This window comes from Heterocephalus glaber, unplaced genomic scaffold, assembly GCF_053883595.1.
Source record: "Heterocephalus glaber isolate CG9 unplaced genomic scaffold, H.glaber_assembly_v1.0 deba00001504, whole genome shotgun sequence".
Classification (NCBI taxonomy): Eukaryota; Metazoa; Chordata; class Mammalia; order Rodentia; family Bathyergidae; genus Heterocephalus; species Heterocephalus glaber.
In genome coordinates, this window is record NW_028258324.1 from 9,937,982 (window position 1) to 9,958,716 (window position 20,735).

Genomic DNA, 20,735 nt, shown 5'->3' on the forward strand with positions numbered 1-20,735 from the left:
TACTGTCTGCTGAAGAGCCCTGGCTAGGCTGTGGACATGTGGCTGGAGGTGTAGGCATGGGGAGGTTCACTCTGTGAGCATAGGAGAAGTCTGGGGAGGGAAGTTCATTGTCTATCTCCCTTCCATGCCCTACAGTGGGCATTTCCCAGGGTTTGTAGCATAAGCTTGACATTTGACAACTTCTTTTTCTGCTTTCTTGTAGACTAGGTGAGCTCATTGCAAGGTTTAACCAAGGCATCAGCTGAATGTGTGCACTGCTCTGCTAAGTACCCTACCTGTGGAGCCCTGCCTGTGGGACACCCTCCATCTTTTCATGTCTTAACCTCAAGGTCTCCACATGAACCCAAATTAGTCCCCAGTGCCTGTTGCAAGGTGGTAGAACAGATACGCCCTTCCTACCAAGAATCTTGTTTTTCCATGGTTCAAGCACAAGGATCCATGAGAGGGGCAGGAGGCAGTAAAACAGGCAGCAGTGGCATTGTCCTTGTTAGTGAAGCAGGCATTTCCTTTGTCCCTGCTAAATTCCTTGCTAAAGTGGGGTCTAAAGGGGGTGTAACTTCTTTGTATAGGAGACAATCTATTGGGATGTGAGAGGATATAACCTACCTTCCCATTATATCTATTGTTATTATAAAAGATTAATAACAAATCATCATTCTCTCATACTTGAAGTGTGAGTTGATTGGCCCTGTCTCCCCACTGGGTCTGTAGGTAAAGACCAGAGATAGCAGTCAATGAAGCATGCCTTTGAGGCATCCTGAGGGAAGCTGGGGATCAGCTCACAGTGAAATGGGTCAGAAAGGGAGTGCTGGATGGTTGTGGCACCCTGATCTTGTCTTTTTTTGTTTTTTGTTTGTTTTTTGGTACCAGGGATTGAACTCAGGACCTTGCACTTTCGAGGCAGGCACTGGAACCATTGAGCTAAATCCCTGGCCCCCTGACCTTGTCTTTTGTTTTTGGTGGTTTTTTCTTTCCACATTTTTGGGTTGCATGTGCCTAGTTAAGTGGGTATACAGATTAGAAAATCTGGCTTTACCTCTCGAACTCTCACAGGACACTCAAGTGCCTTAAATGTAGTATTTATAGTATTCCTGCAAAGAAACTGCAATGAGGAGACAATTCTGATAATATAAACACTAGAAAACAAAAGCAAAGCAGCTCAATTAGCATGTTGACCAGGCCTAGTATAAGCTTTTTGTCAGCTAAAATATGAGCCAGAATCAGTGCCCATCTGATTAGACTGGGTAAGAAGTAATTTTTGAAAACCCTAACATTATCTTGATAACTCTCTGAAATCTGGATTTACAGCTTGCTTGAAGAATCCTGACCTTTCCCTGAGTATAGATTGTGCCTGGAGATTTATTTATTGTACATAAGGCAGAATGAACAGAAAGACATTTAAAAATGAATGTGGTTCATCTTTATCTCATCCTTTTATAAATTTCTATGCCTTGTTCATGATTGAAATAAACACAGCTTTTAGTTAAAATACACATGTAGAAGACACAAACAGTATTTTTTATGATAAGGATATGAATCGAAGCAGTTTGAAGACTACTTGGCTAGAGGGGGAGAGAGTGGCTCTGAAGCTTTGCGAATAGGCCACATCCTCCCTAGGCTGTTCTTTGTACTACTGTGAAACTTTGTTCTGAGTCCCCTGTGAACATCCCTAGCCCAGGGTATCTTCCCACAGGAAAGTTTCCAGCCCAAGAGCCAGAGACCAGGGGCTGATAGAGAACTGCTCCCCAGAAGTCATCCTTTGAGGCTCCAGGAGCAGAGTTTCCAGGAACACCTGGGCAGGAGCAAAGTTTACTGAGTCCTCCTTCTTTGACCTTGAGCCCAACTTTCTTCTCCTACAGATTCCCCGAGGTGGTCGGGCTTTGCCTGCCATTCCCAGGCTCCACTCTGGGGACTAAGGCGGTTCCCTTCTCTCTCTCGGTTAGAGTCCCCCTCTCGCATCGAGCTGATGGGGCTGGAGGCCAAAGCCAGCTCAGGCAGCTCTGGGTCCGGAGCAGAGCCAATCCCGCCCCGGTCTGGTATAGCCACGCTCCTGGCACAGAGCAAGCAGCGAGAACAAAGAATGGATTTTGTTTTCATTCCCTTCCAGCCAGCATTTTTGTGCTGGATTCCATTTGTTGTCCCACAGCTCAGGAAACGAGGCGACCATCAGGGCGAAAAGGGAAGGGGGATGGATGAGGGGCGATTATGCAACAGCTGCCCAAATAAAGGAGGTCAAAGATTGCGCCCCGGGCTGGCCTGGGCCGGGGATATAGGCGCTCGGCGCTGGCCCGCTGCGCAGAAGCGGGTCGACCTCTGCTCGCCGCTCCTCGCCGCACAGGGACGCAGAATGAGGATCGCCTTGAGCACTTTACTGGCCTGCGCCGCCTTGGGTGAGTGTGGGCTTGGAGGAAGACTCAGGCAGCTGGCAGGGCACCCTCTCTATCCTGGAGGCCGGAAGCGCCAGTGCGTTTCCTTTGCTTGCCCCTGTCCCAGAAGTGGCTCTGCTCTGAGCCTCTGAGGCCCCTGCTTGAGCCTCTGGGCACCTTTTCCTGTACTTCTTGTGTGCCGCTCCTCCTCTCTGTCCAGTGACTTTCGCAGCAATGGAGCAATAACTCAGAGCACTTCTAACCACAGTTTACCCAAACCCTTCACTGCTGCCTCTTCAGTCCACACTCATTGGACTGACCTGGATCTGACCCTGTACCGTTAATAGTCAGACGTCCCAATGGTGCCCTTGAAATCCTACTAAGGGGGCAGGGCCATGGCGTGGTTCAGAGGATGGCATTCAAAGCCAGAATTTGGGGGTCCAAATGCTGGCAGGCTCCTCACCTGTGACAGTGGTAATACCAGCACCTGTTGGGGAGGTTGGGAGGGTCAGCAAGGTCACCGATGCCAGGCCCAGTGGAGGCTGCCATGTGTTGGTGGCCTGCTGTGGGGTTGGTGACTGATGGTCTGCCTCACTCCACGTTGCTGGGGCATCTTTGCACTCCAGATGCCTGCCTTGGAGCCTTCCATATTCAGTTATTTTCTTTCCCTGAAAACTATGAACCCTTTGAAAGAGGGCCCCAAATGACTAATTTCAGGGTGCCTCATGGGGCTGTGCAAGGTGACACATGACTAAGGACACATATTTGCCTGTAAAAATTGGGAGGACTGATTCGGAGGAAGATTGAAGGGGTGGTTTTGAAAGGGTCTGCCACGGATTTTGATGCCTCCTGTGATTTCCCATGGGGCCGAGGTAGAATATAAAGTAGGGGGTAGTCAGTGCCCCATGATCCTCTTTTATCTATCTTGAAGAACAGCTGGCTTTGACTCTTTCTTTGTGCTTTGTGAATCTTCTGGTGCCAAAGCTCATACCTTTCAACCACAGGGGTTTTAATAGACGTATGGCTGGCTTTAGCTTTCTCTCTCAATGGCAGCCAAAGGGAGTGGCGTGGAGATAGAGGGAAGACTGTTGGATAGATGGAGTTTCCAGTTATTTCTAATGAGAGGATGGGAGGCAAGTGTCACAGGCGAATTCATGATCTTTTCACTTATTTACTTGCAATTACTGGCCAAGAAAGAGCAAAGTAACTAAGAATGTTACCTTCCTTTGTGCCCTGGGTGGGAGACTAAGATGCTGGAGACATGCGTTTCAAGCCTGGCTTGGCTGCTAACAAGCAGGATGACCTTGGGCAAAACTGCATCATTCTGTGCGTCCAGCTCCCTCATCTCTGAAAGATGGTAATTCTTACCTGCTAGCTTCCATAGTTGCTGAACAACTGTATTGAGGTGTCTGAAAATGCTGTTGAGCACACTGAGGTCAGGACAGTGTGGGAAGGAGGCAAGGGGAATATGGATCGGGATGCAGTGGGGCTGTGTCCTGTGGTGCTCGTGGAATGGAATTAGAAGAGGACAGGACAGAGGGCATTTGGCCATCGAGGACCTTCAGAGGGTGGTACTATTTCTCCACTGGCACAGGGAATAGGTCATTTACACCTCTGGCTCTCTCCTCTAGGGCTATGTCTGGCTGTTCCTGAGAAAACTGTGAGGTGGTGTGCTGTGTTAGATCATGAGGCCAGCAAATGTGCCAGTTTCCGTGACAATATGAAGAAAGTCCTTCCAGCAGATGGTCCCCGCATCATTTGTGTGAAGAAAAACTCCCACCTGGATTGCATCAAGAGCATTGTGGTAAGTCACAGCAGCTTTCAGGGAATAGAAGGAAATCCACACTTTCTCCTTCTTTGATCATTTTGAGACAGTTCTTTACTCACAGGTGAGAGGCTGATGCAGGGGGCAGTCAACCTCCACTGCTATCAAAGTTACTTTGAAAATGGAAATCTGAGAGGTCATTTTAAGGTGTGTATAAAGCAAAAGCCATTATACTCTGATGGGTGACTATTTTAAGGCTCTAAGTTCTATGAACTCAGAGAAAAAACAAGAATGTCTATTAGCCTGTTATCAAAATCATTATACAGATGTTCCTCATTTAAAGATCTATCTGTTTTAATGACTGTTTGAACTTATGACCTGGCACTTGGACCCTCATTCAGACTTAGGATGCAGGAATGTGAGCAGCAGTGTGGCCTTAAGGTGGCTTCTTTTACAATACAATACTGTAATTTTTCCTGATTGTACTGTATAGTACAGTACTGTAGTTTTATATTCTGTTATATATTACAGTATTGCATGTAAGAGTTATGCAAATAAAAGCAAAATCATCAATTTGGAGTTTCAAGCATTTCTTTGTTCTGAATATAGTAATGTACATATATACAATTCCTCATTTAGTGACCTATTTATTTAATGACCAAGTGACAGGAAAGTAACTTGGTTGTTAAACAAAGAACATCTATATAGCCTTACTTGATGGCTTTGGGGGTGGACTGTGCTGGGGATTGAACCCAGCCCTCACACATGCCAGGCAAGTGCTCTACTGCTTGAGCTATAACCCTAGCCTGCTGGGGGTTCTTTTGTTTGTTTGTTTGTTTTTTATTTTTTTTGGTACTAGGGATCGAACTTGGAACCTTGCCCTTGCAAGGCAGGCAGCAGAACCACTGAGCTAGATCCCCGGCCCTCTGCTAGGGCTTCTTGATGCATCATTGGGAAGAAGATGAATGATAAGTAGAGGAAGAATGGTGTCATGATTGCAGATGTTGGCTGATCCCTTTGTTGCTAGGTCTACAAAAATATTCTTCACACTTTCAATATTGTTCCTGTGCATCTGACACTATGCTAGGTCCTGGGGCTGAAGTGGTGAATTAAACACACAATGGGCCTTACCCTGCACAAACTCATGACCTAGTTAGAAAAGGGAAGAAAAGCACACAATGAGTAAATAGTTTCACAATGTGGGACCACACAATGAAGGGAAAGAGTCGAGTGTTCTGACAGGCTCACTGAGAAATCTGCTTTGGCCTGTGTGGTTAGTGACAATCTCTTTAGAAGGAAGCAGTAACACTGAGATCTGAGGGATGAGCCTTGGGTTGGGCTCTGCAAAGAATGAAGGGTAAATATACTAGGAAGTGAACAATAATGTGCAAAAAAAGGGCCTGAGCCTGGATAGAGCCAGGCTTGTGTAGGCTGCAAGAAGAAAGCTGGGATAATGGAAGGTGTCAGAGATAAATATAGTCAAATATTAGTTGGAGCTTGGAAAACAGATTTTATTCAATAAGTACTGACCATAGAGAAAAAAGCAGAGCTCCATTCTGATTTGTGCAGAGGTAGCTTGGGTGTTTTTAAAAGGAGACTAAGGGAGGAGGAGTGCTGGAACTCAGTAGAATCAGAAAAGTGCAAAAGTGCTAAAGGTTGGTTGGTGTGACTGTGAACCAGCTGTGACTGCTGACTGGCCATTACCACTTTAGGCTCCTTTCCTCAGTGACTGGGAGCTGACACCTTATCCTTCCTCATGATTCTATTTCAAAGGAATGGCTCTCAGGTCCTTGAAAGAGATACTTCTTAGTCACAACAGAAGCATATTCATAGTTGTGAGTCCTTTTCAGTAATTGCTTTTAGAAAAGGAGGTCAGGGCTAACCATTGTTTGTGTGTTGGCTGGAAGAAACAGCAAGCCTTCCTGGCAGTGTTGAGCTTTCTCAGCTGGCACATTAAGGGGGGCTGAGGTTGTCCAAGGGACGCAGCCCTTTGCTGCCAGAAGCCACGTTAAAGTATGATCAAGTCCCTGGTGCAAGCTTTTTGATGGATTTGCCTTGCATGGAAAGTTCTCCAATTCTTAGCGCAAAGCAAGCAGGAGGAAACTGGTGGGAGAGAAGAGGTAGACACAGCCAGCTGGAGCAGGGCCTGTCTCAACAAATCAGTGGGGGGAGGGGGTTAAGACCTGGCTGGTTGAGTCTTCTTCCTTCCTGCTTACTTCATCCCTGCCCCTAGCATCCCTCTAGCCCACCTGCTACTGCTCACCTTCCTCTGGATTTGGCCATCTGTATGAGTGAGGTCACATACCCACTGGCTCAAGGTCCCCAGGAATTGCTGATGCTCTAGTGTTGGGGCCTCTCTCTCAGGCCTGGGCTCCCAGGTTTCCTGAGCCCCAGAGGCTTCAGCGACTTCTGCCTAGGCCCCTGGTGTTCCAGCCAAGAAGCCCCAAGTACTGCTCTCACCAGTCCCTGTGCCCTCGACAAAGCTCTTGTCCGCTTACTCATTTTTATTCAGTGGTGTGAGGGGTGGGGTAGGGAAGGTATCTATAGGTTTAAACAGAGCCACAAAGAGCTTTATATTTGGAGTCTAGTTGTTGTGAAACAGAAGGGTCTGTCTTGGCTCCTAAATATTTATGATACTAAAAGTAGATGTATCAATCATTTAAAGTTTTTTTGACATGTTTTGTCATATTAAAGATATGTTTTTATGAGGCGGAGAGGATCTCACTAAGTGGTAGAGGGTTTGCCTAAATGTGTGAGGTACTGGGTTTAACCCTAGGACAGAAAAAATTATGTTTTTACAATCCAAATGTCCACAGATGCATGCATGATAAATAGAATGTGGCATATACATACCATGAATTATTTTCAGCCTTAAAATATATGAAATCCGGGCCGGGGATTTAGCTCAGTGGTTTTGCCACCTGCTGTGCAAGCACAAGGATCTGAGTTCAATCCCCGATACAAAAAAAATATATATATAATATATATATAAAATATATATATATATTATATATATATTTACCTATAAATATATATATATTTCCCTATAACATGACAAAGATCAAAGAGCTATAGTTTTACCTCATAATTTGATCAATAAGAGCTGTTAATAGAACTGGCAAGGGCTTCTAGAAAAATCATTTTGTTTAAAGAAGCAAAAATTAAAAGGAGTAAAAAAATACATTCTTGAGAGTCTGTACACGTTAGTTTGGCTCACTTTAAGAGTTCAAGCAAAGAGAAAATAAACTATACACTTAATAGGAAGGCAGCTATAATACTTCAAGTGATTTATTGATTTAAAAATGAGGTTTCATAGAAGCACAATGTAAAATAAACAAACAAAACTCCCAAAGTAATGATAATAAACCCAGGCTGCCTGAACTCAAATCTTAGTTCCCCAACTTACTAGCTACGTGGCCTAAGAAAGTGAATTAAACCTTTGCTTGCCACAGTTTTGTCCCTTGTAAAATGGAGCTGAGATGGAGAGAGGTGAGCTTCTTGGTGTCACAGCAAGCAGCTGTGACAAAAATGGAAGCAATAATCCAGGCTTTTGTCACTTAGCACATAGTATAATCAAGAAGCTAAACTCAGAGAAAGCTCTGAATAAAAGGCTCCTGCAGTGGTAGGGGCTCAGGACAGGAAGGAAAAGTATTGTGTATTGAGTCAGGGTGGAGACAAGAGGCTTCAAGGTTTCCATCTTCCCCCAGAAAAAGCTCCTCACCTGAGGAAGACTTCACAGAAAGTCTCAACATAAAGGGAGTCTCTGAATGCAGATCGGGCTGGGAATGAAAAGAGGTATAAGAGCCCTTAGCTGCAATTCCCGTCAGCCACTGCAATGCCCTGGCTGTGCCCAGGTGTGGAATGGGGCAGGCGGCTCCCCCAAGCCTTTGCAATCACCTAGCACAAATCCACATAGGAGTTTGGGCCAGGGGCTGGACCCCTAACCAGGGAAAAGAGAAAAATATTCTATCCCTTCCTCTATGTAGGAGCGGTAGGAATATGTTGGCCAAGTGCCCTTTCAAGGAAGAGTCAACTGGAGCCAACAGTGTTGTGTGTGGTGTGGCCAAATTGAGGGTTCTTTTAGCCTTAAACCCATGGAGCCTTGATAGTCATTCCCTACTGGTCTGAGTTCAGGTGGGCCTTCCTCAGACATGAGGGCTTCCTTGAAATCTGGTCTGCTCTCTTTCAGGCAAGTGAAGCAGACGCTGTTACAGTAGATGCAGGTTTGGTGCACGAGGCAGGCCTGGCTCCCAACAACCTGAAGCCTGTAGTGGCAGAGTTCTATGGGTCACAAGAGAGTAAGTCCTCCCTGAACACCTAGGAAGGGCTTGTAGATCTTATCTTCTATTAGACACTGAGGCTTGTGTTTTGCAAGCAGGTATTAGATGTTAGACACTAATACCCCTCGTCTTTGGGTGAAGGCACAAGTCAAGGCCTACATGGCCTTTGAGCTGCCATTGGATCTAGGGATGTGTCTAGGGTTCCTGAAGGTTCCCTCGAACCACAGATGCCATGTGCAAGAGAGAATCCACTCTGGAGCACACAATGGGACCCTGACAACCCAGGAAACCTTCTGAAGTCAATCTGGCTATCCCTGGGCCTGCTCTAGGGTTCAGAAAACCCATTGAGGGAGGTGGAGAATGTCAGATTCTGGGGCCACGGCTCCAGTTTCCTGATGGTCTTGGGTGATATGTGTAGGCAAACACACTAAAGGGTCAGGGCAAGCAAAGCATTGGGCACACACATCTGCATGTGGCCCTCTTGTCCCCGTGTTTGCCTTGGACAAGGTACATTACAAATGTACCTTCACCTTTTATTTTCCCTGCAAGCCTAGGAAGCTGTTTCTGATTCCTCCGATCCAATACAAGTGGCCTCTGGGGCCCGTTCCCTCCTCCAGAGCCCAGTAGTAATGGACAATGTTTCTCTGTGCAGACATCTCTGTGTAGGCACTTCCACTCACACTGTCCCTCTGCAGATCCACAGACCTTCTATTTTGCTGTTGCCGTGGTGAAGAAGGACACCAACTTCCAGCTGAGCCAGCTCCAAGGCAAGAAGTCCTGCCACACTGGCCTTGGCAGGTCTGCTGGGTGGAACATCCCCATCGGCTTACTTTTTTGTGACTTACCTGAGCCACGTAAACCCCTTGAAAAAGGTAAGCTGGAATCACTGCTCTAGATGGCCACATGAGCCATGCTGGGGTCACACAGCTAAGATTAGCTGGACATGTCAGGTGAACTCTGGGATAGGAGAGGGAGTTAACCAGCTTGAAACTGGCAGGCCATGGCACCAGTTGCCCTTGGGTGAGGGCTGGTACATCTGGGAGGTGGGAGGCGGCAGCCTTTTCTGCTGAGTCCCCCCACCTCAGCAGAGGCCATCCCCGGGAGAGGAGAAAAAGGCAGAAAGGCCAGCAGAGGGTCCAGCTGGACTATGGTCATGGGGCCCGGGCTATTTCCCTAGAGTTTCTGCCTGTGATGTGTGTGTCTCATGGTACTAGAGATCGCTTCAGTGGCCATCTGCTGGCCATGGGGCTGGCCTGCAACCTGTAGATGGTTCTCCCGTCTCCAGGGCATGGGTCCCAGAGGGGACCTCTCTGAGCTGTCTCAGGCACTGACAACACAAGCTGGGTGGGTAGGGGGTAGTTTGCTGATAAAGGCCTGAGATAAGCCTTGGCTGGTGGAAAGCATAGATCTGTTTCCTCGACTGGGTGGTAGTGGAATGGGGGTTAATTTGTTCCTGTTTGAAAACCCTGGATCTTGATGAGCTAGCGCAAGTAAGACTGACCTGGGACTGGTTTGCTGGTTTTACTTTAATCCCCTTCTGTTCCTTAATGAGATTGGGCTGGGAAATAGTACTAGGTGTAGCTAGTCCTGCTCACATCCTCTGGTCCATTTCTTTGTGTTGAGCAGCAGTGGCCAGTTTCTTCTCGGGCAGCTGTGTCCCCTGTGCAGATGGGGCGGCCTTCCCTCAACTGTGTCAACTGTGTCCAGGATGTGGTTGCTCCTCCCTTCAGCCATATTTCGGCTATGCAGGTGCCTTCAAGTGAGTAAGAGTGTCTGCTGCTCCATGGTGGTTGAAGTGCTAAATGTCCTCAGGGTGGGAGTCTTTTTTCTGGCCCTGAGCAGAGCCTTGCCTGCTGACAGGGGCAGCAAGGAGGCCTGATCCATTCCTGGAAAGTCAGTGGTACAACCTGGGACTCCCGACACCAGGCCAGCCTGTGTTGGCTCTATCTGACCCTGATGATCAAGCCCCTCTCTGGGGACCCTTTTTCTCTCTTCAGAGCCCTCAAGCTTGACCATTGTCTCCTAACACTGGACTGGGCAGTCTGAAAACCTAGGCACGTCCCTAGGGCCTGGGCTGTTCAGTGATGGACCCTCTCACTATCACAGCCTTGTAACATGCTCAATGCATTGGCCCCTCTCTGCCTCCCCTCACTGCCTCTCTCCAGATTGCTCCTGTGGCTGCATTCTCGTGCCTTCTTTTTACTGTGGTTAAAGTTTTATAGCCAGTCAGTGGCACATTTCTACCCTCAGGAGAGGAAACACCATTACAGTATCTTCTATAGCAGCAATTTAAAGACTCTTTTACATTAAAATACCTTCGATTTCTTTTTGCTCTTTGGAGTATAAACTTGAGCACCTCTGTCTCCTATGTGATGCCCTCAAAGTGGTGCCCTGGATGTCAGCACCCCACAGTGCTCCACAGGCCTCCCCAAGCCTCTGCCCTTGTCCAGGGGCTGGACTGTGTAATCAGGACCTCCAGGTCCAAGAAAGTATCTGCTCTGCAGGAGCTCTCCTAATGTGTTCCTTTTGCACAGATGTCTCAAGGATGGTGGTGGGGATGTGGCCTTCGTCAAGCACTTAACCATATTTGGTAAGTGATGGGGGAAGAGTCTGGCAGGTCTCCCCTAAGTAGTGGGCATTCTTTTTTTTTTCTCTTAATTTCCCTGCTTTTCATGTTCAGTAGAAGACACAAGGATACAGGGCCTATTATTGCTTGAGTTTTTGCCTGTACAGAGGTAGGTCCTTGTGGGCCTCTTTTTATCACTCAACCTCACCACACAATGCCTCTGCCTCAGAGGCAAAGGATTAGAGGCTGGTCTGGCTCACATTGGCTGTCAGTCATCCTGCTGAGATAGCACTCATGGATGTTGGGCAGTCATTGATGCACTTGGCATTGGAAGCCTCGGTGCTTTCATCTGGCTGCAGAATCACTTTCCTGCATGTTCCCTGACACTCAGTGATCACTGCAGGCCTCTCCTGTGATCAACAGGATTGCAAAGGTGGGGAGGGGACACCATAGCTCATGGCTCTGTGTGTAGTCTCCTCATCTGGACTTTCCCTCCCCAGAGGTCCTGCCTCAGAAGGCTGACAGGGACCAATATGAGCTGCTCTGCCCGGACAACACCCGGAGGCCAGTGGATGAGTATGCGCAGTGCTATCTGGCCAAGGTCCCCTCTCATGCTGTCGTAGCTCGGAGTGTGGATGGCAAGGAGGACTTGATCTGGGAGCTCCTCAGCCAGGCCCAGGTATCCCCACCTGCTGTTCTCCTCTTCTGCTTGGATTTAGGGGTTTTCTTCTTTGCCTTCTGGCCACTCTGGGTATCCTTGTATGTTCAGGACACAGTGGGAATCTTGGCACACATCACTGACCATTCCAGAAGCCCCTGCTGAGACTCCTCCCAGAGCAATAAGGAGCCTCCTCTGGTAGTACCATCTATCACCTTGTACCTTGTTGACCAGTGATGTCTCCTTTTGCGTTATTTCATTCCTTTCCATGTGAACCAGGCCTTCATGGCCCAGGGGAAACATCATCACTTCTATGAAGACACCCATGACATTCCTCCCACCAAGGGGAACGACCTCCCTCCCAGGGTCTCACACCCTGACTGCAGAGGGAGCCACTTCTACTGCCAACCCCTACAGTGGAGGGATGTGGCACTGAGCTAACTTCCCCTCATCCAGCCCCACCCCTACCCCGTCCACCTGTTGAGGGCTGAAGCAACAACCATAAAATGCCAGCCTCTGGATGAAACATATTTCTTGTTCTCAGTAGCCTCTTAGCCATTCAGGGAGGCAAGCCCAGAAATTCACTCAGGGAAAGGGGTGTGATGTGATCCTGAGAAGATACTGAACAGAGAAGGTGCCACGTGGAGGACATCATGACTGCCCTCTGCCTGCTTTCGCTTCTGGCATTTTGAAGTTTCTCATAGTTTTTCACTTTGTTTTTTTGGGGGGGGGTTCTTGTTTTCTCTTCAGTTCCATTTTTCAGCCTCTCTTGCTCACTGTTGCCATTGATTCTTCCATTTTACTGTGAATAGGAACATTTTGGCAGAGACAAATCAAAAGAATTCCACTTGTTCAGCTCTTCTCATGGGAAGGATCTGCTGTTTAAAGACTCTGCACAAGGGTTTTTAAGGATTCCCCCCAGGATGGACTATAGGCTGTATCTGGGCTATCCGTACATCACTGCTATTCGGAATCTACGGGAAGGCATATGTAAGTACTCAGGAAGGTCCAGGTGACCTCGGGGGCTGGGGAAACTGACAAGGGCAAGGATCAGTGATCCAGTTTGTACAGGGACTTGAAGGCCTCTCCTGGTGTCCTTTTTTCAGCCCTGCCCATGAACTCAGTGTTAGACTGATGCTAAGTGGCAGTAGTCTTAATTAGATGGCCTAGACATCACAAAGGCTTTTAAGGAAACTAATATTTTCAGTGATTTGGGTTGGTGCTCACATCATTTTCCTTGCATAAATCAGGATTGTCCTTCTACTTTGTGAAGCCAAATTAGGCTGGCACAAAATAAGTAAAATAAAAAGATGTGTCTAAAGATTGCACATCTCTAGCTTATGCGATGATCAACATGGGCCATGGTGAAGCTGGAGTTCTAGAAAGGTCACTCCCAAGCCTCAGTTTTATTGGGTCACTGGGTTTTTTTTTTTTTTTTTTTTTGCTCATTAGTTCATTCAGTGGACATATGTTGAACATCTAGCCATAAACTCTGCCCAGAGCTGAACATACAAACATATACTAGATTTTGCCATCCTGGAACTTTCAGACCAGGGAGAAGACAAATATTCGATGAATAGTCATACTACTGAGTCATCAATTATCAAATGAGAGATCCGCTTAGAATGGAAACAATAAAAACAACACAAAAACATGGTCCTATGAAAGTGCAAAGCAAAGAAAAACAGGCCCTGGCCTGGAGGTTGAGGTAAGGCTGCCCTGAGGAAGTGACTCGGGACTGGGTTTGTATGAGGAGCAGGTGTTCACTTATTCCTCAGACATTAATTACATTGACCATGTGCTAACACCACTTAAACAGAGGTGCTCTGGTGGACAGGACAGGCATGGCCCTGTTGGAACTCATGTTCTCCTGTAGCAAAATGATGCTATAAATGGACACAGAAATATGGACATATCATGTGGTTAAGTATTATTTGAAAAAAGAAGAATGAAAATATCAGCCAGAAACCATAGAATACCCAGAAGTTGGAGAAGAGAGTTGTACTTCTCTGAAGAAAAAAGTTAAATCTAAATGAAATGAAACTGTCTTAGTTATTTTTCTCATTGCTGAGTCAAAATACCCAACACCCAAAGCTAAAAAGAGGAAAGCTTTGTTTTGGCTCATAGCTTGTAGAGGTTTCAGTCCATAGTCATCTGGCTCCAAGGCAGAGTGGTATAGCAGAGAGGCACCACAAAGGAAAAACAGTTTATGGTAGGCAGAAGACAGCAAAAGCAGCAAGCAACAAGCAATGATCACTCCACCCTTCTTTCTGTCTCTTATATTTTATCCAGGATACCTGCCTAGGGCAGGCATTATTCATACCCTTAATCCTAGCATTTCAGTATGAGTTAATCCCCGCATCACACACCCCAGATCCAGCTACCTCTGAAACCCCCTACCTATGACCACATGAGGCTTTGGGGTGACATCTAGATACAAGCCATAACAGAAACAAAGAGACTGTGTGTTAACTTTGCTTTCAAGGATGATGAATTCTCTGAATGGGATCTGTTTGTTTTTTGCTGACAAATTCTATTGTGCATGCATGAAGGCAGTTAGTAGCCTTGATAAACACCAGAGGACACCACAGGCCTTTCTTCTGACCTCTGGTTCTTTTTCTTGTGCCACAGGCCCAGAAAGCTCACAGGAAGAAGCAAAGACACTGAAGTGGTGTGCACTGAGCCACCATGAGAGGCACAAGTGTGATGAGTGGAGCGTTAAGAGTGATGGAAAAATAGAGTGTGAATCAGCAGAGACCACGGAAGATTGCATTGCCAAGATCATGGTATGTCACTTCTGCCTCCTTAGGGCAGCCTCTCTGCCATTGTTCTCTGCTTTCCCTCTGCTAATCTGAGCAAGTGCCTGTTCCTGGAAGTGATGCAGACACCCTGGTTTCCAAGGTCCTTGTTCTAAATGAATGAGCACAGTGGCAGAGGAGCTTCAGAACCTTAGAGTTTCCTCCTCATATTAGTGTACTCTGACAGGGGAATCTGACCCATGTTCTGCTTAGGGAGCTGGGCCAGAGTGTAGATGCTCTAAGCCCCTTGAGGGTACCATGATGAGTGCAGTAGGATTCTGTTTTGATTTTGCAGGCAGGTACAAATTTGCTTTGTTGATCAAGAGGGCATTCCATGTTTGCTTGTAGAGAATTTTGAAAATCCTGATTGATAGAAAGAAGAAAATCAAAAGTACTACTTATACTTATGTAACTAAGAGAAAAACCTCTTAGTGGGATCATATCATAGAGGTTGTTTACCACTTCTTACCACCTGATATCTAGGGGACTTTCCCCATCATTCTTTTTTTTGTTTTGTTTTTTGGTACCAGGGATTGAACTTGGGTCCTTGAGCTTGTGAGGCAGGCAGTGGAACCACTGAGCTAAATCCCTGGCCCCCCATCATTCTTTAAAAACCTGACTTGGAGCTTCTGTGTTGGTGGCTGCTGGTGGGTAGTGTGACTAGAAGGGGTCCAGAAGCTCCAAGATCTGAATCCTCTTCTCCCCACAGTCTTTGCCCTAAGCATCTCTTCTCTTTGGCTGTTCTTGAGTTGGACTCTTCATAATAAACCATAAATTAAAACAAAGGCACATTGCAGGCACTAGAACTACCTGCCAGTATCAGATTTTCTCTGAAATCTATCAATTCTAACTTTTCAGCACTTATGCATAACCATATATTTTCAAAACCATCTATTATGAAGCAAAATATAAGATAATCAATTTTGTTATTTTATATTTCATACATTTCGAATATTATTTTATACTATTCTAAACATATATTTCACTTTATTTTTGTCCCAGTCAATACAGGAAAAATAAAACCAAATTAAAGCAAAGCCTACCAACTCAAAACCTGAGTCTCCACTTTCTGCAACCATGAATATGAATGGTTTTGAATTCCCATTGGTCTGGGGTGTGGATTCATTGAATCTGTGGTGGCTGAGCAATGACAGAAGTGTGGAATTGCAATACTGGCAGGAGGGGGAGCCCCATTAGTTTCTGTGAAATGAAATTAAGAAACTGGAAAAAGGTAGAAACTGTAACACCAATAAACCACAGCCAAGGGTGAAATTCTTGTGGGAGGCCAAAATGCAACCTTAAGATACTGTAACAATGAAGCACAGACAGAAGTGGATTTCTTTGAAGATGAAAACAGATAGAAGTGGCTCTGGACTAGAAATGTTGGGGAATTTGATGGTCATTTAAATAATTTTGATCATGAAAAGGACTTTGATAAAAAATGCATAAGCAGGAAAGTATGTTTTTCTTGGGAAAGTAGAGGGAGCTTTGAATCTCTCACTAATAGATGACATTTGTGAATATGCACAGATATTGTCCTTTTTATGTGGTACTGAACCCAGAGCCTTTACACTGAGCTATATCCCAAGCCCTTTTTATTTTCGCTTTGGGACAGGGTCTCTCTAAGTCACTGAGTTCCCTAGTCTGGGCTCAAACTTGTGATCTCCCTGTCTCAGCCTCTCAAAGTGCTAGGATTATAGGTGCGTGTGACCATACTAGTTCAGATATCATTCTTATGTCATTAGATCTGTTGTGCCAAATCAAAACAAATTAAAAGAAATACCTCAAAAGAGAGGACTTAAAGGAACTTGGGAAGAGATAATAGTTGGAAAACAAGGTACGTAGTTGCTCTCTGGAGCTGCTATTTCAGCAAGTCTAGACAGTTTAAAATGCCATTAAAAATTAATTTGACCCCTGACCTGAGAACCCTGAAACTAGTTTGGTGAAAGAAGAGTTGGTGCTGAATACAGAGAGCTTACAACACATTTCCAGGAGGAGACACTCAGAAACACTGAGCAAATGTATGGAACAAAATAATGTTTTTCTCTCAGCATCAGCTTGCTAGGGCAAACTCAAATCAAATAGGAAAATACTTCCAAATGCATTCTCAAACTGTGAGCCTCACTCTATTCCTCACCTTAAGCCCAAGCTGCTATTTCTGAGGACATCTCTACTTTTAAAAAAAAATATTATTTTATTGGTACATTTTAGGTATACAATATAATGACATTCATCATTGGAGACATGCACCTTTACATAGTCTCTCTTGGTTCTTATTCTCCCCCCTTCCCCTGCCCTCCCTTCAACCCCTCCATCCCTCCCTAGTTACAAAGACTTTGTTTGCCTTTTTTCCTTTTCTCATATTAACTCCATTCCCTTCTTTCCTTTCCCCTACCCCTCCCACTTCCCCTTTCCCTGTGCCCCTTTTCTTCCTATTTCACATTACCTATTCTACCTTTTAAGGACATCTCTACTTTTAACTGACAGAATTAGTAAAATATTAAGATAGTAAGTTTATGTCCTCCCCTTCTTTCATTTTGTCTTCCTACAGTTTACTACTTTTGACTGTATTGTCAGGATGCAGATGTTTCTGAATCATACTGGGGAAGCAGTATTTTAAAGTTTCAAGTTTTCAAACATGATTTATATGTTCAGTTTGCAATTTTTAAGGTTTGAATGTGTAGAAGGAGAAGTTAGAAACATGAATTGGTTGCAGGGTAGGGCTTTTAGCTTACAGTATTAAAATGAAAGGGTACCGATGTGAACTTCTATAAATTTCAGATGCTTATGAATCAAATCATTGGGTTTTTCCTTTTTCTTTTTTTCTTTGTTTTTTGTGCTGGTGTTAAAGCCAGTCCCATGTACATAGTAAGTGCCCTACCACTAAGCTATACCTCCAGCAGAATCAAATCACTCTTGAAGAGATTCGTTGCTGTGTAATTAGTCTGTTATGCATTTGAGGGAAATATATATACACATGCTTATGTTTTAAAGAAAAAGCAAAACATGATATTTTAATGTCAATATCTATTCCATAGTGTAGATGTGCAGCCATTACTTGGTCATTTTTCTGTCACTGTACATAGTTTGTTTCTCCTTTTGCTTTTATAAATCACATTTCTGATTTTTCCTATTCATATTTTTTACCCAAATAGTTGCCCACATACACATCTGACTATTCCTTTATGGTGTATTCATAGAAAGTATATTGCAGGTCCAAGGGAAGTCTTGAAAATCTTGTTGATTCTAAGCATTTGTGAAATCCAGTTTATTATCCCTGAGTACCGGACCATTTGTGAATATTTGACTCATTTGTAAAACTCTTGTATGTACCAAGTACTGAAATAGCACATAGCCAGAGAGGCTAAGCTGAGGGGCTGGAGCCCTGTGAGGAGGTGTTCTATCCACAGAAACAGCCCCATGTCCTCGACTCTACTCCATTTCACAGATGAGAATTCATGGGTCCAGATAGGTGTGGCAGGACTATCTCTATAAGAAGACAGGAAGATTGAAAGTGGGTCACCTAAAATTGATCATCAGTTCATGATAATGATGATGGTTTGCTGAAAATGAGAATACATTTTATTTTCTGATAGGTGTGCCTGACTGATCCTTTAGGGGTTCTGTACCATTTCTTGCTGTTTCCCTGCTATTCAGAACTTGTTCTGGGAAAGCTCTTCAAAGAGTCAGCTAGGAGGGCAGATGAGTAGGAAGTAGCATCTTTTCAACTGCTGTGATTTGCTGTGTCTGCAGAGTGGGGAAGCAGATGCTATGAGCTTGGATGGCGGATTTGTCTACATAGCCGGCCAGTGTGGTCTGGTGCCTGTTATGGCAGAAAACTACGGTAAGTGCAAGACAGCACCCTCTGTTTTCCTTCTTCTGGGCTATGGAGAGTGGATATGGGAACATCACAGCCCTGTACTTACTGTGAATCTCCTTTACTGAATGTCTCCCATTATCAGTATTCTGGACTCTATCATGTAGAATCTTCACAGTCATTTTAAAAAGAAGGCAGTTATCATACCCCTCGGGGTGGGGAATGGAAGCTCTGAATGCTGTGAAGTCTCTGCTAAAAGTAACTCCACTGCAGAGGACAGCTAGGATTTCTGGCAGGTCTTCCAATTTCCAGAACTCATGTTATTCCTGCTGCCTCCATACAAGGATTTAAATATAGTCAGCCTCCACCTTACATGGGCTCCGTGTAGAGCAGGAAATTTGAAATTTACAGTTTGTGCATAAATTCTAGAGGCCAGCAGCTGAGGACCTTGCATCATTCAGGGAGTCTGGACTTGTTGAGAACTGGTGACACTGGTAGTTTTATCTGACTCTCTTTATTCTTAGTTATTGGATGAGAAAGGCACGATTTTTTTTTTTTTATTTTAGCACTGGGGATTGAACCTAGGGCCTTTGTACTGATTTATATCCCCAGCTCTACCACCAACCCTCAACTCCTCTTTTTAAAATATATTTTGAGTCAGGGTTTTGATAAATTGATAAGTTGCCCAGACTAGGCTTGAATTTGTGATCCTCCTGCCTGAGTCTCCCAGAGTGCTGGGATTACAGGTGTGTGTCACCATGCCTAGCTTGCTTTTTAAAAATCTATATGTGTTTAATACTTTCTTCATTTTCTTTTCTTCAGAAAGCTCTAGTTGTCAAGGACCACCAGAAAAAGGTAAGCTGGAATTTGGCAACCTCAGGAATTAAAAGGCAAATTCCCATTATTTTGGAGAAGTGGTTAGGTAAGTTTACAGTTCAAATCACAAGTAGACAATGGGATGAGATCTTTTTTAGAAAGCAAAACCGTCATGGAAGGATAGTAATTGATAATGATGGTTATTCCTTTACACTTGCAGTAACATACATAGGATTTCTCATTTAATCCTATAAGGTAGGGATTTGCATCCTCTAAGGATGCATAAGAGGACCCTAGGGTTCAGATAATTTATGGATTGTCTAGCATTACGCCAAATCTAGGCTTTCTCACTGCTTCCCACCACCTCAAATTACATGGGGCCTGCACATTTTAGATGAGAGTTAGCACTAGTCAAGGAAACTTGCTTATTTATTCCTTACTAGGCTGAGTAGACACTTACAAAGACAGCTGTCTAGAAGCATAAAATTACTTGACCTCCCAGCCAGGGCTGGGCTCAGGAAACACAGGCCAACCTGGGTCTTACCCAAGGGTCCAGCTAGGGGTGGATCTGGAAATATGGGGAGGAGCAAGTCAGGAGGTGAGCACTGGGCCTGTGCTCAGGCCCTGCAGGCTATATTGCTGACAGCCATCGATGCAATCTGTTCTAGTCCCTTCTGCTGCGTGCAACCTCCTAGCCTTTCCCCATCACTGGAGGAGCTAAGCTCTTTAGCAGCTCTAGAAAGAGCCATTCTTGTTCTATAGATAAGAGTTCTGTTTTGCTGGAAACAGTATTCTGATCTGAATAAATTGGAAAACTGAAATCATGAGTTGATGTTCTATTTCTTACTATAAAGACCAGCATGTACTTACTGCTAAAAATGGCAGCTGATTTGTTTTTTATATTTTCCACTTTGCATAAGTATTGTGGTATAAAATTGTGTTCTCTTGGAAACTGTCTAGTCTGATTACCCCTTGGTGTTTAATGGTCTTATACTACTCTATCTCAATGTATGTTGATTTATAAAATGCTGGGGGTACATTAGCTATGGTATTCAGTATCCATTCCTCTGCAACAATACATTGGAACATGGATTGTGGATTTTTAACTGTAGTAGCTTTATGCATTCAGAAAAGGGTTATACATTAGCCACTGCTCTCCCGGTAAAGTATTCTTAGTATTTTGACTTTTTGTGTATTTTATTTTACTTTTAACTGACACATAAAAAGATAAAAATTGTGCATAATAATGGAGGACCATGTGATATTAGTATTTTCTCTTTAAAGTTCAGATTAATCTCTGTCAAGTTCCTTGATTTTACCACAGTTACTCCACAGACCCTCTTGGGACACTATGAATGATTCAGGACATCTTTGCTGCCCTTTGACTGGAAGCAGACACTTTGGAGGCTCCAGACACTTCTCTTCTTGTCTTTCTTGTAGGGTATTTTGGTGTGGCAGTGGTAAAGAAATCAGATCCTGACATCAATTGGAATAATTTGGAGGGCAAGAAGTCTTGCCACACTGCAGTAGACAGAACCGCTGGCTGGAACATTCCCATGGGTCTGCTCTACAGCAGAATCAACCACTGCAGATTTGGTGAGTGAATCCTGGGAAGGAGTTGCCACAAGGTTGCAGTAGAAAGAAGGGTTCTGAGGGAGAGAAGTGTGGT

At 44.8% G+C, this 20,735-nt stretch overlaps 1 protein-coding gene across 1 annotated transcript in view; it reads left to right on the forward strand.

Moving 5' to 3' along the window:
- The first annotated feature begins 2,071 nt into the window (after positions 1 to 2,071).
- LOC101719398 (serotransferrin) overlaps positions 2,072 to 20,735 on the forward strand; it is a 31,069-nt gene continuing 12,405 nt past the window's right edge. The window contains exons 1-12 of the mRNA XM_004834254.4: positions 2,072 to 2,390; positions 3,998 to 4,170; positions 8,321 to 8,429; positions 9,107 to 9,283; positions 10,038 to 10,170; positions 10,946 to 11,001; positions 11,478 to 11,656; positions 12,448 to 12,625; positions 14,267 to 14,421; positions 18,187 to 18,277; positions 19,073 to 19,105; positions 20,507 to 20,662. Of these exons, the coding sequence (XP_004834311.3) occupies positions 2,081 to 2,390; positions 3,998 to 4,170; positions 8,321 to 8,429; positions 9,107 to 9,283; positions 10,038 to 10,170; positions 10,946 to 11,001; positions 11,478 to 11,656; positions 12,448 to 12,625; positions 14,267 to 14,421; positions 18,187 to 18,277; positions 19,073 to 19,105; positions 20,507 to 20,662 (1,750 nt within the window). The 5' untranslated portion in view covers positions 2,072 to 2,080. The remainder of the gene's footprint in view (positions 2,391 to 3,997; positions 4,171 to 8,320; positions 8,430 to 9,106; positions 9,284 to 10,037; positions 10,171 to 10,945; positions 11,002 to 11,477; positions 11,657 to 12,447; positions 12,626 to 14,266; positions 14,422 to 18,186; positions 18,278 to 19,072; positions 19,106 to 20,506; positions 20,663 to 20,735) is intronic.